The sequence below is a fragment of the Crotalus tigris genome, unplaced genomic scaffold (genome assembly GCF_016545835.1).
Source record: "Crotalus tigris isolate CLP2741 ecotype Arizona unplaced genomic scaffold, ASM1654583v1 scf7180000017630.2799268, whole genome shotgun sequence".
NCBI lineage: Eukaryota > Metazoa > Chordata > Lepidosauria > Squamata > Viperidae > Crotalus > Crotalus tigris.
The window spans coordinates 2,346,824-2,367,654 of record NW_024096524.1 but is presented as its reverse complement, the minus strand read 5'-3'; the positions used below and the strand labels follow the sequence as shown (position 1 = coordinate 2,367,654).

Here is a 20,831-nt window from a genome sequence, read left to right as displayed (position 1 = left end):
TCTTTGGAATTTTTTTTCAATAATCAATTCTGTTTAAACCTCTCTTGGAATTTTTCTTTAAATAGCAGCCTTCCTGACGTGGTCACACTTGATCCTATCTATGTCAGTCCCATGGAAATGGAAATTCTGAGTGTTATAAGATATACCTGACAAAAGTATATACTAACAACCCAAGACACTTGTGTAATATTTCAGCTACAATTCTGCTTTAGATATATAGCAGAAAGATGGGGATTAACAGCACTAGGAAATTTCCATCTCTCATCTAAAGTGCACATAGTTAACTCAGTTTTTCTTTGCAGCTATTGAATGTGATTATTGCAATTTTTTGCAAAATGATTTACATAAGCACAGGAGACTTGGGATGAATAGCTCAGAGAGAAGAAAATAAAGGAAAAAGTCCTTATCACTGATTAGATGTTTGGGTGTAGTTTTCTATTGAAAAGGCCATAGCACCTGTAGTGCCACATGTCTTTCTTATGCTTCACCAGCTATCTTTGTGTTTTCTCTGCATGTGGTGGTGTTTTCCTTGATGTGCTTAAACTTAAGCATCACAGCTGGATGTTTTGCAATCACTTTTCAGTTAAGCATTTGATTTGATTTTGGCTGCAGCTATGCTGATATATATATTTTTTTCTCAGTGAGTGAAAAAACACGAAAGCTGGTGAGGTATGCCATTGGAAACATTTGAGTTGCATATCAATTTTCATTGGCTGTCTTTGTAGTTTGTCTATAACGGGACAAAGACAACAAAATAAATGATGTTTTCTTCCTTTCCCTCCCCAGGTCCTTGAGGCTACTAGAGTTAATCGTCGGAAGAGTGCGCTAGCACTGCGGTGGGAAGCTGGTATATATGCTAACCGGGAAGAAAATGAATAGACTTTTTTTGGCAAAACCTCAGAACTTTTTTTTTTATTGCAGAGACCAGGAAACCAAATAAGAGGGGGGGGGAGTTTTAATTTTTTAAAAAAGCTAAAGCATTTTAATGTGGTATTTATTACAAACATACAAGTCTCTGCAATGCATATTAGAGCAGGATCAGTTCATATATATTACATGCATACATGCACAAACACACCGAAGAATTGTAATAAGACATACACCTGCTGTCCTCTCTGAAGAAACTGAAGAAGCAGATAATAGTCGTGGAGCTGTCACCATCGCTAGTTATAAGCAACTGCAGCAGTGATCATCCAAGTGAATATATTTCCAAGTGAGTAGAATAAAATATGATCCTTCACAAAGCCTGCTTCATGTGTGTTTGGAATAGGAAGAATCTGGATTATATACCTTTTGACCACAAGATGGCACTTCTGGATATGAACAGTTTCAATTTTCTTTGATCTTGCGTTTTACAACACATAAGTGGCATTTCTAAGGGGCTTATTATTCTGTTATATCCTAGGTATAACATAGCGAGGGTTTTTGTTTTGTTTTTTTGCTATTTTTAAAGAATCTGGAGAGGTTCTTGGAGTCTACATAACTGTTTCTTTTTAAAGAGGCTGTTAATTTGCAAATGTGAATGTACAATCCATATATTTAGCCATAAATGCAATGTATTGTTTTTACTAATACTTTGGAAAGTATGGAGAGATGGCAGATGGTTTATGTTTTTCTTGTATGTGATCTTGGGTATTGTTGCAAACTTGCCATCTTGGTTGTTATTGTTTTTCCATAATCAGTATGCTTCATACAATTCCATTAATATTGCTGCACATTCTATAGATAGGTTAAAAGAGATAGAAAGAAATGCCAAACCAGAATTCTTAATTCTAGTGGCTTGTATGCTTGCAGTTATGAGGTTGGCCTCAATGTGTATTTGTATTATCATTTGTGCTTAATAGGCAACAAGTATTAGAAACCGAAAGAGGGAATATATAATAAAATCAATAAGGAACAATCACACTGAGTTAGGAAGGTAATTGGAGATTTGAAAATGTTGAGTATTTTTTACCAAAGCAATAATTGATATTCAGCAGATTGATAAATAGAAGAATATGAAAGAAAAATAGTTATATCTTTAACTATATTTATACTATATAAATGTCTTATCTTAGTATTATTAAAGCACGAGAAAGAATGTTTTGCATTTCCAGAAAATGAAAGTTGTAGAAGGTAGCAGAGAGAGGAGTCAGAGACAAGGATTGGGGCCAAAGGATTATTTTTGCTGTTTCAATTGTGTTTTCAAAACTAAAAAATAAGGCATCTTTGGTTCAACTGTAGATTGCAAACTCACAACAAAGGAATAGGAGATGTGTGCGTGCAATTTCTGTATGTGTAAATTGGAAAAACAGGATCGTAGAGATTTGGTTGTACAGATTATTTTCTCCAAAACTATTTGTCAGCTCTAGGGGTATAAACATTTTTTTTTATGAAAAGGGATCTAATATGGCACTAAGCCACTGCAGTATTTGTAATAACAAAGCTGACCCAATATAGTATTTGCATGAGTTACTATTTCAAAATGTATTGAATAGTTTTATAATCTGATATTTAGAAAAGAAAAATGGTATTTATTCTTGCCAGAGTATTAAGAACTGCCAGAATATTCTTTGTTCAAGGAATGCAGTGGAGTATTGGAAATCCATAATTTCTAATCTAGAGTAGATAATATTTTAAGCAATGGAAAGAACGTTATATGAATCTTAAAAATAAAATTACCATTGCCTAATTTTACAGGAAAAACCAACAAGAAGTCATGTATACATTTCCCTTTCCAAATGTTTCATATTGTGGGCAGAATTTTTGTATATTTCTGGTATTTGAATTTAGAAGACAAGGAACGTATTTACATCCCCCCCCCCAACTATTAAAAGTACATATACATTAGGGTAATCACATAGCCTTGGAGAGAATCTTGTTGTCATGGACACAAAAAAAAATGTAGAAAGGTTGAGAGATCAAGTGATCCTGCTTATATGTACCACAATCTTCAGAACTTCTAATCCAAATGTTTCTGCCATGTGTTTTGATCTTCTTTGGCCAGCAATAACATTTGGACTTGCATGTATGTAATAATTGTTTTCATCTGCCACAGCTGCAAAAGGAGAGGTTTTTATCTGCATGCATATCTTCCATTGCTGGCTTACAAACCAAGTTAGCATTTATTCAATTTACTATAAATACATGGGCAGATATAACAGATCTAGTGCAAGCAGATTTTGTAATCCCAAATATCAATTCTTTAGTTGGAATATGTTTTACTTAAATAATTCCCATTTGATTCTGTTTAAAAATTTCTAAAAGTTTGGGACTCAGTCTGGTTAGATTCTGGCATTCACATTGATTTCCATAGAAGCACTTGGGATTTAAATGTACTTAATTTATCCGGCTTATTTGCTAAGCAAGTTCAGAGTCTATGATGAAGCATAGGAAAGAAGAATTGAAGGCATGAGTTGAAATAGGTATGTAGAGAAAAACTGTAGGCACAGTATCCAGGAAAACGAAAGAGTAGAAAGCTGTCCAACTCAAGTACTGGCCAGCAAAAGCCAGTACTTAATATCTTCAGTATTTTATTTTTGAGCCTTGAGTACAAATTGCCTATACAATCAAGCTGATTTGTATACATGTGTATGTGGTTTAACTCCTGAAATATATACTCTTTAAAATGAGGGGCACATTCTCAGGTTTATGAAGAATTTGTCCTAACATGCAATATAGTGTGCTAAGATCAAAAATGAATGAGGAGAATAAACATAACCATCTCTACTTCGTTACAACTCTTTTGCAAAAGTGTGGTTTTATAGTGGAAAAAGAATAAAACCAAAGACAATTATTTGCTTGGAACTGAATAATTTGTTCTCCCCCCTCCTTTTTTTTTTTTTTAGCTTGTTGTCAACTTAGCATGAAGGACAAAAGAGTTGTTCAGGAAACACCCATTTTCTACATATATAAATAAAAATGACTTCACAAGTGTCTTTCAGTTGTCTCAGTTTCTTTTTCCTTTTGCAACAGCCACAGTGAATTCAGCATCTGGCATTGGAAGGAGGGAGAGACTTGGTAAGAGGGGGGGGGGGAAAGAGGCTTACAGTACTGTTTCCTTTAGATTTTAGTGCTATTCTGAACTGCTGTGAGTGGGCATGTCCTTTTTCAAAGGTTAGGGAATCTTCTATGCCATTTTCAAGAAAACATACCACAATCCTTTCACATTGAAACAGCTGAGACATATCTTCCTTATTGCCTTGGTCTGCCACCATTGCTTAAAGTGAAGACTAAATACATTTATAAATATGCCCTAATTCATGCTACTACATATAGAAATACATTGTATAAAACAACAAAGAACTTCATTGCACTTGGCTTTGTTTTTTCGATACAGAGACAACATTTTGCAACAGTATATTGATGAACTGGATTAAAATATTTATGCATTATTTGTTATTGGGTCTAGAATATTTTTGTTTGTTTCAAATTTGAAGTTGTTTCCTCAAACTCTTAAAAAACTTAAATTTTTAAAAAATGCTAATTGCAACAACACACATTTCCCTTTGTTACTGCAAAAGTAGCCACTCTGTTGAAAATGCATAATTTCTCATAGATGGTAACTAATTCATTGTTCTACTCTATGTCTGTTTATTAATAACTTTAAACTCATAATGCAAACATACAAGTAAAAAATTAAACCAGTTTCTTAACATGCAGAAAATATAGTAACTGAGATGAATTCTTGGTGGAATTGTTTACCACGGTCAGTTAATCATGAGCCAAACGAAATCAGCCCTTATAGCCATTTTATCTCTTCAGATCTGGTATATTTTCAAGAATTTTTAGTTTTGTGCCCAGTTTCAGTTGGAGGAAAAAGAAACTTTTTCATGAAGAATTAAGCATGAAGAGTTAACAAGAAATACAAACAATTCTTCAATTCTTCCACTCATTGTGTTTTGGGTAAAAGTCAAATATTATATACCAATACACACTCTGTTAAGTTGGAATTTATTGTTGCAAGATAATAGTCCACTTGCTAAAAAGCGGAACAATCCCAAAACATAGCTAGCTGGCCTGAGTCTGGCAGATCTGTTCTGCAAGCTTAATTTATAAGGACCTTGCAAACCATATGTTATTTTGGGGGGTGCTTGACCAATGCAATGTGTAATTTAAGCACTGCTAATTAGCAATTCAATTCAGTGAACTTTATTCTTTGACTTGGGAGTCTGGAATGAGGAAATAAGCCTCCTGCTTCTTTGATGTAAGTATAGCCTCTAAAATATTGTTGGGTTCTGAATGCCTATGTCCAAAGCTTTAATCTGCTGTTTCTAAATGCTTTTTGAATAAATGAGGCATGTAAACATAATGCGCCTGTAAGGACAGCATTTATTCCAATAGTTATTAGGAAATGAAATTACAAAAGCAGAAGTAGAAAAAATAGAATAATTCTCCTGGAGGATAATCCTTTGCTCCTGTTCACAGAAGCTTGGTGAAAACAAATAACAATATTCTATTACTGTCATGTAGCCTTTAAGAACATTCAGTGTTTCTGTTTTGGATGTATTTGGATTTCTTTTAGAAGTATTTTCATGTGAGTCAGCATACATGCTAATGAAAGATCCTGTCTAAACAGTTTCTGTCTGAGTCCATGTTCTGACCTGGACTTGGTCATTTATCTCTTCTGGAAAGAATCATTGCCCTCTAGGTTTAACTTTGTTCTGGACATCGAGATAAGGATACAAAATAAGTTACTCATCCCACAGAACAAGGCTTGTTCAAGCTGTGTCATTGTTCTTGCCTTTTTTAAATTAGAAATGAAATAATGTGGGCAGATTCCTTTGAGTCTTAGTAATATTTTTTTCTTTGTTTATTTAACTGATTGGGAGCAATCCAGAGTTTGTCATAAAATGGGTGGCTGTATAAATGTTTTAAATAAATAACTGGGTTTATAAACCACTCAAAACAAAGTTCTGGGTAGTATGCGTGCCAACCACTGTAAATTAGATTAAAAGCAATAAACTATACAATAAAACAGTAACTTCCGTTCATGAAAAATAACAAGGCACACCAATGTAGAGATTCTAATCCATTCAACTAGCATCAAACAAAACAAAGCTCTTGGTTGATGGAGCAGACCATCCCATTCCATAGACTGACAGATTTCCTACAAAACCAGGGGGGGGGGGCATTCAGCTATTGGGGGAATGCTGTTCCCTATTAGGGGGACAGTGACTTGCCTGCATGATCCCTGTATGGAGCAGTTCCTGAACGAAATAATACAGACCAAACCTTCCCTACTACATCTTACTGAGTGGCCAGATAGTCCTGGAAAAAGACAGCTCTGCAGATCCCCATATCTGAGCCATGACAGGCTTCATAATAATAATAATAATAAAGTTGAAAGGGACCTTGGAGGTCACCGAGTCCAACCCCCTGTTCAGGCAGGAACCCTACACCATTTCAGACAAATGGCTGTCCAGTCTCTTCTTAAAAACTTCCAGTGTTGGAACATTCACTTCTTCTGGAGGCAGGTTGTTCCATTGGTTAATTGTTCTAACTGTCAGGAAGTTTCTTCTTAGTTCTAAGTTGCTTCTCTCCTTGATCAGTTTCCATCCATTGCTTCTCGTCTTGCCTTCAGGCTCCTTGGAGAATAGCTTGACTCCCTCTTCTTTGTGGCAGCCCCTGAGATATTGGAACACTGCTATCATGTCCCTCCTCATCCTTCTCTTCGTTAAACTAGACATACCCAATTCCAGCAACCGTTCCTTATATGTTTTAGCCTCCAGTTCCCTAATCATCTTTGTTGCTCTTCTCTGTACTCTTTCTAGAGTCTCAGCATCTTTTTTACATCGTGGTGACCAAAACTGGATGCAGTATTCCAAGTGCGGCCTTACCAAGGCATTGTAAAGTGGTATTAATACTTCACGTGATCTTGATTCTATCCCTCTGTTAACGCAGCCCAGCACTGTGTTGGCTTTTTTGGCAGCTGCAACACACTGTTGGCTCATATTTAGGTGATTGTCCACTAGGACTCCAAGATCCCTCTCACAGTTGCTACTATTGAGCAAGGTACCCCCTATACTATACCTGTGCATTTGGTTTTTCTTGCCTAAATGTAGAACCTTACTTTTTTCACCATTGAAAATTATATTATATTATATTATATTATATTATATTATATTATATTATATTATATTATATTATATTATACTTTATTATACTATATTATACTATATTATACTATATTATACTATATTATATTATTATTATATTTGAAAACTAACTGGAAAGCAATGCAAACTCTTGAAGTGGTAGATGGGCAAACTGAGAGGCGCCTCATCCCCTTAAATACACCAAAATAAGAGTGATCATGAATTCCATTTGGATTTATTAGATTTCTGTGTGATTTCTGAATAAGCTCTTGCTCCTGACTGGGGAAGGAAGACTATCAAAACTGTCAGAAATACAACATACAGAAACGTAAAGATATTCAATGGTATTTAAAAAAATTAATTTGAAACTATTCAAAGGATGTCTTCCCTTCACAAAGACATATTACACAATGAGATATATAGATCAATTAACAACATAATACACTGATATGTGCATTGTTATCCATAATTCGTGTTTTCTTGGTGAGATTTTTTGCAAAAGGTATTTTTTTTTATGGATCCAGCAATTATTCCTCTCCATTTGATACCCTGAATTAAGGTATTACAGGGTTGTAAAAAAGGAGGGTTTTATTGATATAGGGTCATCCTCCTTTTCCCTTAAACCAGGGCTAGGGAACCTTGGCTCTTTTATGACTTGTGGACTTCAATACCCAGAATTCCTGAACCAGCCATGCTGACCCAGGAATTCTGGGAATTGAGGTCCACAAGTCATAAAAAAGCCAAGGTTCTTTACCTCTGCCTTAAACCATAACAGAAAATTGCCCTGACACACGATGACATTGCCCTCATTTCATCTCCAACCCACAGATGAGGCAGCTTACAGTAACTTTAGCTGTTCCCTATAAAAATAGTGTTTTCCTGTCTCTTGATCCAATTTTGGCCAACAGCACAATCTAGCACATTCATTGCCAATGGGGTTGATGACAGAATTATGATGGGACCTGTGCAATAGCTGTGGTCTTCTGGCGGATTGTTCTCCAGAGCCATTTTGACTGGGGCAAGTTTCTCCAAATGTTACTCACCCCCTATGGAATACCTGACTAGTGCTTTCTAAAGCCCTGGTTAGACCTTAGATAGGTTCCTTAAATACATGAGTATAGCTGTCTTGAAAGGGTGTCAGATCTGCTTTTTTAAAATATTGAAAAAAGCTGCACAGAATGTCAACTTAAGCTAGGAAACAAAGGCAGGTTTTTCCAGTTGTGCTGCTGGTTCGGTCACCATGGTATGCATTACAGGTTTTCTCCTGCTTTCTGCCAAGCAGAGGCTTTGTGTGGCTGTACTCTTAACCCTGTTGTTGTGGTGATCCCATTTTGCCTCCACCATGGACTACTTCTGCCTGCGGCAATTACTTACTATCAGCACTGCCATTCCTTTACAACTGTGGCCAAGGAGCAGCCTGCTCATGATTGATTGCTCTTCCTATTCTACCCTGCACTTTTTTCCATGCCTGGTAGCCTGACTGACACGTCACAGGTGTGGAGGAAGGACATGGGATAAACAGGAGGAAGCAATCTGATTCTGGGGCATTTTGGTTCAAGCGATAAGTTACAGTGTAGGCAAAAAGCACTTTCACTCCCATAAATATTTAATTAAGCAACTTACCGTATTTTCCGGCACATAAGATGACCCCCGACTTCGGCGCCGAGTTGCATGCCTAGAAAGTCATCTTATACGTCAGAAACTACCGTTATTTCTGGTGCATAAGACAACTCGGCATATAAGATCCCCGACTTCGGCGCCGATTTCAACGCTTTCGAAAGTGGTCTTATACGCCAGAAAGTACGGTATTTTAAGAAGTATCTGGTCCTTTCTGAGCTTCTGTTCTTGATTCTCTAATAAATGCTGTCAGTTGTAACTTGATTTAGATTTGTTTTATAACTCTAAAAAGCCACCCGAGTCTATGATGATTAATTCTTTGCCTAGACTGTGAATAGCCTTACACGGTATGCTTGGCAAACATTTGCTTGATTTAAACAAGATTACTGGAAACTATAAAAAAAGGGATCTGTCTATCCTTCTCTAAAGATGCAAAGTATCTGAAAATTTCCCTGTGAGCACTCAGGTATTTAATAACAATCAATGTATTCTGAAATACGCAACAGCTATCTTGTAACACACACTACTTTGGGACTCAAATTCCTTTTACTCACCTTTCTGGTATAGTAAAGTCCATTCCCAAATGTGATTTGGGAAACACTTCTCTATCAACATATGTAAGTTGTAATAAGTTTCTGTAATCCACAGCCTTTGCTCTGACTGGAAAACCAAATATGGGTTGAAAGCATATTTGTTTCAAACTGCTTGAAAGGAAAATGTTAATGGGCAAAGAAAGTATCACTGAAATTTTGGTGTGGGGTTTTCCCTTCCCTATTGCTGATTTGGCAAGAGCTTTTAACTATTTTAAGAAAGCAGAACTGAAGACTGCTTTTCAAAGAAACACTAAAAAATCATCAGGTCTATAAACAGAGATGAAAAATCGCCTATCAGCTGCAGTGTTCCTGATCTCAAGAAAGAAAAAAATCACAATCTTTTCCAGGAAACAACTTTGATGAAACATAATGCCGGTTTTTCTAACTCGAAGTACAAAAACATAAAAGTCCTCTCATCCAAAGAAAACACTGAACGAGACTGTCGTGCTGTTCCCCACTTAATCCACTGAACGGTGGTGTCCAATTTAGAGAAGAGAGTTGTCATCAGATCCGAAAGCCTTTTCTGTACAGGGAGGGGAATGATTGTGCAAGATTGCAGCCAAAAACAAGTATGTACAAGTCTGACGATTTGTGATTTCTATAGCCCCTAATCTATCTGCCACCTTGGAATGTTTGGGAAGGGTCAAATCGGCACTGTTAAAGAGTATTCTTACAGGCAGTCCTCGACTTACAACAGTTCGTTTAGTGGCCGTCCGAAGTTACAACGGCACTGAAAAAAGTGACTGAGGACCGTTTTCACATTTACAACCGTTGCAGCATCCCCTTGGAAACATCATCACAATTAAATCACTTGCCAACTGGTTCATATTTATAACAGTTGCAGTGACCCCCCTTTTGCGACCTGACAAGCAAAGTCAGTGGGAAAGCCAGATTCACTTAACAACCGTGTTACTAAATAACTGCAGCGATTCACTTAACTGTGGCAAGAAAGGTCATAAAATGGGGCAAAATTCACTTAACAAATGTTTCGCTTGGCAACAGAAATTTTGGGCTCCATTGTGGTCATAAGTTGAGGACTGCCTGTATTATGGTGATGAACTGAGAAAAAGAAGCTTGCTCATTGTAACAAGGTGTGGCAGAAGCCTTCTTTTGCTGATCTACCTGTGAGCAGTTTCTGTAGTAAAGCTGGCAGGGAACTTTTTTTTTAACCCATCACTCAGGCATTTTGTTTATCGACCCATTTTCTTTCTCAGACATGGAAAAGGACTAATATTTACTTAGTTATCCTACCCATCGACCCTTTTCCACACCATCTTTCACACTAAAAGTGCCACATTGGGTGGTTTGTTGGGGTTGGGAAAAAGATGCTCCTGTTGTCTTGTAACTTTGCAGTTGTTCCTTTTAGCTTTGTTTTAATCTGGTTTTTAACATGTTTTTACCTATAGCTTTTATATCACTTTACAGTTTTATTGCAAACCCCCTAGAGGCATATAATTGCCATGGGCAAGTTTGTTAGAGATGATAGATAGATTATAGATAGATGATAGATAGATAGATGATAGATAGATGAGAGAGAGAGAGAGAGAGAGAGAGAGAGAGAGAGAGAGAGAGAGAGAGAGAGAGAGAGGATAGATGATGATAGAGATAAATGATAGATGGATAGATAGATAGACAGATAAGATAGATAGATATAGATACATTAAATAAATAAATAATATAAATATTCTGTCTTTTTGGACTACACACACTGTCAAATTCACATGATGCTTCACATGTCTTCCATGACTCTTACCAACACCATGGAGTTCACCTTACTACACTTCCCTTCTCCCTCAGGATAAGTTTGAGAAGTATTGTCAAGAAAAAGATGGCAACCTCAAAATGGTCAGGATTGTCTCTTGCCAACACTCTGAATAGAAAGCTGAACTTCTGGTAGGGGGGGGGAGGGAGCAAGAGCATTTACAGACATACACTCCCACACAAGCACACCAGCAGAAGCTTCATTGTAATGTAATATTTTGGGTCACTAAAACACACTGGCCAAACTTCTTTCGCTTCCTAAAAATCAGGTTGAGAAATTTCTCAACTCAGATCATGTGGTTTCTTGAAGGCACACGGAAGAGTCAGTTCATTGGGGCACACCGCATGTTCCCAGTGCCTGCTAAGACAATCGGAGCTTGACAGAAAGAGGGAGGGAAGAAGGAAGAAAAAAACCTGTTTGAGGAGGCTGAGAGAGGAAATCTCTTCTTAGCTTCTGCCTCTAATGTTGTAAGCAAGCTTTTATTTTCAGATTAGAAGGACTGGGTTGGCTCCCAGCCTTCTTCTCTCCTTTTCCTCAGACAAATTAAGCCACTGTCTCCAGGGACCACAAATGCTGACACAATGAAGATCTGGATTGAACCTCTTGTGGCTGGTGCTCAGCTTGCCAGTGCTTTCTATGACACAGGACTGCTGCTGGTGGTGAAGAACTACTACAACGGGACCAACTCTTCTTCAGCGCATTCCAGCGAGGAGGCTCAACAAAAAGCAATCTCTGATTTTTACATCATCTACCATCTTGTTGACGGGTTAACCCCACTGTTATCTGCTTATGGCTTGGCTAGGCTGGGTGACCGGATAAATCGGAAGATCAGCATTGGTGTACCTTTAGCTGGCTACTTACTCTCCCGTTTCCTTCTACTCCTTTTGATCTTGTTGGCTTGGCCAATTGAGGTGATGTATGGGGCTGCTATCTTGCATGGCTTGACTGGAGGATTCACCACGTACTGGGCCAGCATCATGGCACTGGCCTCCCAGGGCTCATCAGAGAGCAGAAGATCACTGCGTTTCATCAGCATTGAGCTCATTTATGGCATTGCTGGTTTTGTGGGAAGCATTGCCTCGGGACACCTCTTTGTTACCTTCCATCTCGGTTATCAGCATGGTATAGTGCTGATTTCCTGTAGTGTTGCCTTATATGCCTTGTGTGTCATCTATAGTCTATTTGTCCTCCAAGTCCCCAAGCCTGGAGTTTGTGACCTAGCCACTTCCACAAATGTGATCCAGCCTGACAGCAGTTTGGCCGATGAAGAGAATTTTCAGTTCCGTAGATGTGAGTGTTCCCCCAATTTGAGACCTGCCAGGTCCATTATTGCCATGCTCTTTGCGGGGGCCATGCTATATGATTTGGCGGTAGTTGGAGCAGTGAATGTGCTGCCACTCTTCTTCCTCAAGAAACCACTGAGCTGGGGACCAGAATATGTTGGCTATGCCAATGCTGCTGGCCACCTGATCTTCATTACCAGCTTCCTGGGAGTCTTTGTGTTTTCCAAGTTTCTAAGAGACACCACCATGATCATGATCGGGATTGTGTCCTTCTCAGCTGGCATTCTTATTATGGCCTTTGTGCGATGGACATTCCTGTTTTACATTGGTGAGTCAGATCCTTTCCATGCCCCTCTCTTTAATTCAATCCACAGATTTTTTTTTAATTTCATGAAAGATTTGTTACTCTTCTTTTATATTGACCTTTAGTAAATTCAAGATGGAGCCTTATTCTAATTTATGTGAAAGTAAACCCAATTCACCTTGCTTTTGAATAAGTCTCTATAATAGGGGTCCCCAACCCCAGTCCATGGACTGCTACCCGTCTGTGGCCTGTTAAAAACCAGGCAGTACAAGTGACAGGCGAGCACACAAAGCTCCATGTGCACAATCTTGGGATTAAATTGAGCGCGCAAAACCATCCCGTCTCCACTGCTGCTGCCACCCTCCACTGCCGCTGTTGGTCCCCAGAGCTGGAAAAGTTGGGAAACCACTGCTCTAAAAAGGCTGCACAAATGTGACTCCCATTGCACTTCCACGTGGGATCTGTACAGTGGTGGGATTCAAATACGTGAACAACTGGCTCTGTGTGTGGATGCCACTTCTGGAAGTCCATTCTGAGCCTGGGGAACAAAAAATTAGCTACCGGTTCTGCCGAACTGGTGTGAACCGGCTGAATCCCACCACTGGATCTATAAGGTCATTAACTAAAGCAACTTTATAGAAGCACTTTAGATGCAGAAATATAAACTCTGCAGCAATCAAAATCATACTTCTGATATTTATAATACATTATGCAACTGCATATGTGCTATGCTGTATAATTTATTTAACTTCTCGTAAACATTAGGAGTGGGAAGGGTCATAGATCTCTGAAACCTCATCTTTCATAATTGACAGTTCTCTATGCTCTTGGCCTTTTCTGTGGCTTCTGAAGCTTTACCACGCATTGTCTGCACACTCCCAAGCATAGTTTTGTGACAATGAAGGCTAGTGGAAACTTGTTCTCTCAAGTAAAAATTAAATTTCTTAAAAAGCTGAATTCTCTCCTGAAGACTGTATTCCCTAGTATTCACAAAGGGGTGAAAGACAAAATTAACAAGATGCTTTAATTCCCAGGCATTGCACATCAGAAGGGCTTTGGAAGACAGAATAAAATATACTACAGGTAGTCCTCGACTTACAACTATTAGTTTAGTGACCATTCAGAATTACAATGACCATTTTTCACATTTCCGACTGCAGCATCACTAAGGTCACATGATCAAAATTTGGACACGTGGCAACTGACTCATATTTATGACGGTTGCAGCGCCCTGGGGTCATGTGATCACTTTTTGCGATCTTCTGACAAGCAAAGCCAACCGGGAAGCCAGATTCCCTTAAGAACCTTGTTACTAACTGAACAACTACAGCGATCTACTTCACAGCTGTGGCAAGGAAGGTCGTAAAATGGGGCAAAACCCACTTAACAACAGTTTTGCTTAGCAGTGGAAATTTTAGGCTCAATTGTGGTCGTAAGCTGAGGACTACCTTTAAATCAATTCATCTAGTTTTGAATGCACATTTAAAAATATGCCCACATGTATGGGTTTATATATGTGTGTGTCTCCAAAAGCCAGCATTAATAGACCTTCTTAATTCCATCAATATTAAATGGTATAGCATCATCCCATTTGTAATATTATGCCACCCATTGCAGCCCTCCTTCCTCTGACTCCTCCAGACCATGGACATCTTGTCCATCTCTGCTGTCACTTAAATCCCTGATGGAAGGGGAAGGCAAGTCTTTCTCTCTGGCTTACTCAGATCCCTGGCGCTGTTCTCTGACAGCAGTTTTCAGACCTTTTTCCAGAACATAGGCACTGCCTTTGATATTTCATAGAGTATTGTCTAGCGGAAAATATTCTCATTTAACAGGCCACCAAGCCACTGCTATTATTCCTGTTGTTGCTACTTATCACCTGCCTTACATCTGGAGATTATAATATACTTTAGAGCAGTGGTTCTCAACCTGTGGGTCGGGACCCCATTTGGGGTCGAATGACCATTTCACGGGGGTCGCCAAACAATGCAGTCCGCCATTTTTTCCCCCTTTTCCTTAGCTGTCACTTCTATCATTTCTGAAAATAAATCTGTAGTTGACTCTCAAGAAAAGCAAGCAATTCACACCAGTTTCATTATTATTATTTTTTGGGTGGCAAGAAAGTGCCTATGGACTGGTCATGAGATATAACTATGTCTTCTGTATCTTTGGTCAAATCTTGACTATTTGCAGTCTCTAGGACAGTGGTTCTCAACCTGTGGGTCGGGACCCCATTTGGGGTTGAACAACCATTTCACGGGGGTCGCCAAACAATGCAGTCCGCCATTTTTTTCCCCTTTTCCTTAGCTGTGCTACTCCCTTTTAGTCTATTGGCTTTTGAAAGCCAATAGAATAGACTCTCTTGAATAGAGTCTAATTCTATTGGCTTTCAAAAGCCAATAGGAATTGTCCAGGCTGTCTCTGCCCTGCTGAGCCCACCAAAAGTCCCATTCTGCAAACAGTGCTGCACCAGTTGAGTAGTCCTCGACTTACAACCGGTTGAGTAGTCCTCGACTTACGACAGTTGGGGGTCGCGGCATTAAAAAGGTTGAGAACCACTGCTTTAGAGAGGTTGGCTTTAGTGCCCTATGTTCAGACTGATTTCTCACTGTCTTAAGAATGTAACTCTCCCCATCATTTGTCCAGCAAACAAGACGAAGTTGAGGAAAACGGCCTTAGTTGCCAGCCATGCCGAAACATGATGCTGAGGCTTCGCATTTGTGCTTTTTAAAATACTACACTCTGATCTTCCTTAAAAAGGCTGGGCATTTAACCTGATCCTTCTGTATTCTGCTCTGTTACAGCTCGTGGTGTGATGCTCTTTGCCCTGATTCCCTTGCCAACCATCAGATCTTTGTTATCCAAACATGTTGAAGCTTCAACCTACGGTAAGAAACGGTTCTGTCTTTATTTCTTTGGAAAACACTGACTTTCAGAATACGCTCACTTGAGTTTATTCCTATCATTTGGGTTGATGTCACAGAAGCATGCAGTAATCCGACTGGGATGAGTCAGAACCAAATTCTTACGCTTACTTGTAAGACTATATTCTATGAGTATCAATGCCTCAGGCTTTGACGAAAGCTTTCATGAGTTGGAGGCACATACCTTTCCTTCTGTAATTTAGAAAATGCCCTGGGTGATTCCACATTGTCTGATTTACAAGGAGGGCTGATGTGAAAGCACCCTTAGCAAAAGGCTTTCTATGGGCTTTTTTGGACAGAGACTTATGAAAAGCAGCCGCCGTAACTTTAAGCTTCCATTTTAATATTTCATACAATGTCATTGAACCTTTTGGGTTACTGAAGGGAAAAGTTAAAGTGTAGTTTGTGGCTGCCCCACACAAAAAAAATCTAGCATAGGCACCAATTTTGGATCCAGCTAGACCAGACATGTCAAACACAAGGTCCGGGGGCCGGACGCGGCCTGCGAAGTGGTTTCATGTGGCCCGTGAAGCCATCCTGGAAATAGTGAGGGAACGGCCCCTGCTGCCTTGGCCCTGGCCCAGGCTGGCCGGGAGCCAATGTACAATTTTGTGGTGGCCATCTATGCTGAAACGCATTCAGTCTTAGCTCCACAAGGTCGTCTGGAAACAGTGAGGAACCAGCCCCTGCCATGTTGGCCCCGCCCCCTGGGTGCATGCTGGGGATGTGTCACCCTTTGTGAGGAATGAAGAAATGGACCATGCCTTGGCACTTGCCCCGGTCCCACCTCCTTCTGCCAGAGACCCTCAGATCTGTCCCACTCCTGCCCAGGCCCCCACAGGCACCCTTGATGTGAACGATGTAGAGCTGGCCATGCCCACCAGTAGGCCACACCCACTCCATCCACGCCCACCCCGTAGGCCGCACCCACTCTCGCCACACCCACTCGGCCCTCGAGGGCAATCACAATGCTGATGGGGCCCTAAATGAAATTGAATTTGACACCCTTGTGCTAGACTGTTAGGAGTCCAACAGTCATCATAGGCTGTCACCAATCTAGACTTTCTGAAGGCTTCTCATTTGATTCAGAATAGAGCTAGAAGGGACCTTGGAGGTCTTCTAGTCCAACCCACAGCGCAAGCAGGAGACCCTATACCATTTCAGACCAGTTGTCCAATTGTCCAGTTGCAATGTATCCCTTTTCTATAAACCAACATCCCTCTCTCCCCCCTCCCCAGTGGCAATGAGCCTACACATGATGGAAACAGGAAGTTGGAGAAATGACCTATGGCCCTATCTAGTAGGGCATTTCTTTTTCCAGAAGAATAACCCATGGTCATGTATAAATATATAACCAACTTGGGCTTGGGCTACAGTTAGTTGGTCATTCAAAGCTCTGGTATTTTTCTATGAATCCAGAAACCCAAATCATCTCCCAAATAAAGCCACGGTATCTTTGATTAATTGTGAGCTATTTACCCTCCCGGAGTCAGGTTGAACCAACTTAGAAGAAAGGATTAATTCACCTTTTTGACTTCACAACATAGATCTGAGTATCAGGAAAAGCACTGCTTTGAGGGACAGGGGGATGAAATGGGGACAACAAGGAATGGACAAGCATTACTAAGCCTCTCCCTATCCTGCTAGCAGTGACTCTCAGCCCAAATTGTCCTCCAGAGTTTTGTTTATAGTATATTAATATCACATTTCAAAAGTCAGGAAGTAATAATTTCCCAACTGCCATAAAGGAAACCAGAATGCTGTCTGAGATAGAGCTATACACTCCTTAATCTAGGGCAGGGGTTCTCAACCTTGGCAACTTTAAGACTTGTGGACTTCAACTCCCAGAATTCCTCAGCCAGCAAAGTTGAAGTCCACAAATCTTAAAGTTGCCAAGGTTGAGAACCCCTGATCTAGGGGTCTTCAAACTTGACCCTTTTATGACTTGTGGATTTCAACTCCCAGAAAAGGCACACTGGCTGAAGAATTCTGGGAGTTGAAGTCCACATGTCACTAAAGGGCCAAGTTTGAAGACCCCTGCCTTAATCCTACATCAGAATTTTAAACCGGTTATAGTTCCAAATTCCAATTCAAAGGAAGTTCCACTTGTCAAGCTCTTCCATTATGTAACATTAGCTTTCTGAAATCAACATAATTATTGCCAATATTATAATTGGCTATAGAATTAGTTTCTAGCAGTAATCTGCAGTTGCTTGTCCTATTAATAGTAAGCAACAATAACATTCTGGCTACAACATCTTGTTTACAGAATGACAAATGTTCAAACTGGTTTAAGAAGTTCAGAAATGATTATATAAGGTGTTTGTGCCATAAATGCTGAATTCTACTTCTCTATAATTGAAGCAATCCAGCAAGTGCACTTTAGAATAACTTTTCACAAGCTGAAATTAAAACGTGCTCTCAAGCCAGTACTACATTGTAATTACATTTTTTAAAAAATTAACAAATTAGCTACATAAATTGCAAGTGAACTGGGTTCTAGTAGAAATATGCCCTAAATTCTTTTTCATTCAATCTTACATCTGCTTTCTTTTCTTCCCTAGGAAAAGTGTTTGTCCTCCTGCAGCTGTCACTTGTGATCACTGGAGTTGTGACAACAACAGCCTATAATAAAATTTACCAACAAACCCTGGGCTGGTTCAGTGGATTCTGCTTCCTTCTCTCATGTGTCATTGGTTGCCTAACTCTTATCCCTATCAGGTAAAGTAAACTAAGGCAAAGTGGACTTTTTAAAGACAAAGCTGATTTTCCTTATCTGCATGTACATGGATTCCTAAGCTTTGTTCAATGCGGTCCAAGGCAAAGATTTTTCAAATTCCTGAAGCAGGAGGCTGGCATTGGGTCAATGTAATTCATTATGATGAACCCCCAACCATGCCTCCTACTGGTCATAATCTACTCCTGTATTTTTTAAATTATATATTATAGAACCCTTGCAGAGGAAGAAGAGCTGGGCAAAATTCATATATTACCTAAGCGCTAAGAAGCCTTAGTATTGCCATCCCCCCAAATTTCCATATATGTTCAAGAAGATGGCAATATTTATGTCATTCTGGACTCCAGACTGCCAATGCTCTTACTGAAATCCAACAAATGGATTTAGGTGGGTTGAAGTTTGGCCAGAGGCAACATCAGACTATCCTTTGCACAAACTCTTCTCTAGGAATGTCCACAAAAGTTACTAGCCCCTTTTTATGTATTTGGTTCTCTTGGGTTATGCTTTACGTGTGGGGTTTTGAACCTCAGATATTTTACTGCAATGCTGGTAATATAAGATTTATCTTGAGAAAGAAGATCTAAGGAGATTCTCAATTGTCTAGGTCATGATTGTCTCAAAGGTGCTTTTCTAAAAGGCAACTGGAATACCTTGGTTTTTTTTTCTTGAAAACGTTTCACTTCTTATCCAAGATGAGAGCTAAAGAAGCTTCTTGGATGAGATGCAAAACATTTTCAAGCAATAAACCAAGAAAGTCCAGTTGACCTTTGGAAAAGTATATTTGAGAAGGCAGGGTTTTTTTTTTCTCCTTCTCCAGGAGCAAAACCACTTGAGGTAGCCTTGGGTCAGTTGTCAAAAAAAAAAAAAAAAAAGATTATCCATTGTCCAACTTCAAAAAAATAAAATGTTGGGTATTTCAGAAATGTAGGTGAGGTCATTTACCCCTGGAAATTAATTCACTTTCTCCATTTTACTTCCTTTTCTCTCCCTTGCAGTTTTGTAGCCTACAAGCAACGGACACAATCTGATTTAACAGAGAGATTAACCAACCGAAAACAATTGTCGACTTCAGAAGCAGATATACAGAGCAAGCTGGAGCAACCAGACAGACTGACTACGTGAAAGACAGCATTAGTCTTGTTACTAATTATGCCATTAGAGACATTTAGTTCTAGGAACTAATTTCCTGTATTCTTTCATGTATGAATAGGCTGTTGAAACAGCATGTATGGAGTAAGAGGCATGAGATTCTTGAGCGATGCTGCTTTGGATCTATATTTCATAGAATTCTCTCTATTCTCCATTCAGGATGTGTTTGCTCACCAGCCCCCTTTCCATTCACAATCTTTCCAGCAAATAGTCTCCTTATTCATGTTTTAAAGCAAAATATCCTTCCCTAGGAATCCTCAGAAACACCTATTCCCCATATTTAGTCTGATTTTCCCCGTGGCCGCCCAACTCATAGGATCCTTGTTCCTTAAATCTCAGTGCAATATCCAGTTTTGGGGTGTTGAGTTAGAAGATTATATATGCCTATAATGAGATTTGCACTCCAGTGTTTCAGTGGTCCAAGTGGTTACTTCACAAGGCTCAGGTCCTCAAGACAAGACAGTGAAGATAGAAAAACAATGAGCAGATTTCCTAAATAAGAAATGAAATAAAGTATGGGGCAGACAATGTAATAGGGCAGAACCCTCAACACCTATTTAATCACACACCAAGATCCATACATCACTGGATGTTATTTAGTTATTTTTAACATAATAATAATAATAAATGACTGGGAAGCATGCGTACTGCATAACAAAGTGACAACCTTTAGAAGCACCTTTAGCTATAAGGCAGCTTCTGAACCTCTTCTAAGTATTTGCTGAAAAGTAAAAATGGTGAGCAACTGCAGTCCAGTCCTTTGTGTGGAATTGTGCACACCTACCCAGGCAAGATAAGTTGGATGAAACATAGCACACGCTGAGAGGGGTCTAGGATAACTCGCTGTGGCTAGCTCACTTCAGCCAGCTCGCCACTGCCAACCTGCCTCCACCAACTAACCGCTGCTAAGTTGCTGCAAGACAACTCCACACAGACAACTCACTATGGGGACAACTCACTGTGGGCAGCCGGAAAGCCAGGTGAGCAGGTGGGCAGATGACAAAGCACATCGGGGCAATTGGCAGCGAGGCAGCGATGATCAGGTGCTTCCCATTTTCACTCCCCCTGCCACTGCCACTGCTGCTGCTGTAACGTGACTGTTATGTCCCGAGCCTTGCAAATGGCTCGGGCGTTTGCAGGCAGTCCCGGGCAGGTGCAAAGCTGCCCGGGACCAGACAGGCTGTCGCCAGCGCCGTGCGCATGCGCGGGTGCTGGCGCGGGAAAAGTAACCCATTTACCCGGGAGTTGCCTATATAAGAGGCTGCGAGGCGTTTGGGCGAGGCTGAAGCCATCTTCCTGTAAGCTGAACGCTGAATAAAAGAAACTGAGAACTCCAGCTGCTTCTCGTGTCTGTTTTCCCGCCACGGACTCAACACTGGCGACGAG

At 39.9% G+C, this 20,831-nt stretch overlaps 2 protein-coding genes across 9 annotated transcripts in view; both read left to right on the top strand.

Annotated features, from left to right (window-relative positions):
* PALM2AKAP2 (PALM2 and AKAP2 fusion) overlaps positions 1–3,917 on the top strand; it is a 260,194-nt gene extending 256,277 nt beyond the window's left edge. For all 8 annotated transcript variants that reach the window (XM_039334431.1, XM_039334428.1, XM_039334430.1 and 5 more), the window contains one exon: positions 787–3,917. In XM_039334431.1, coding sequence (XP_039190365.1) covers positions 787–879 — 93 coding nt within the window. In that variant the 3' untranslated portion in view covers positions 880–3,917. The remainder of the gene's footprint in view (positions 1–786) is intronic.
* Positions 3,918–11,395: 7,478 nt separating this feature from the next.
* Positions 11,396–20,513, top strand: SLC46A2 (solute carrier family 46 member 2). The gene is made up of 4 exons (XM_039334427.1): positions 11,396–12,659; positions 15,440–15,523; positions 18,124–18,280; positions 19,292–20,513. The coding sequence occupies exons 1-4, from the start codon at positions 11,630–11,632 to the stop codon at positions 19,416–19,418; spliced, it is 1,398 nt and encodes a 465-aa protein (XP_039190361.1). The 5' UTR covers positions 11,396–11,629; the 3' UTR covers positions 19,419–20,513.
* Positions 20,514–20,831: the final 318 nt, after the last annotated feature.

What these genes read in the sequence shown, in the direction of transcription:
- SLC46A2 (XM_039334427.1), top strand. Translation starts at nt 11,630, where the DNA reads ATGAAGATCTGGATTGAACCTCTTGTGGCTGGTGCTCAGCTTGCCAGT. An exon ending in GACATTCCTGTTTTACATTG is followed by an intron (nt 12,660 to 15,439) that starts GTGAGTCAGATC and finishes GCTCTGTTACAG; the next exon opens with CTCGTGGTGTGATGCTCTTT. An exon ending in CTAACTCTTATCCCTATCAG is followed by an intron (nt 18,281 to 19,291) that starts GTAAAGTAAACT and finishes TCTCCCTTGCAG; the next exon opens with TTTTGTAGCCTACAAGCAAC.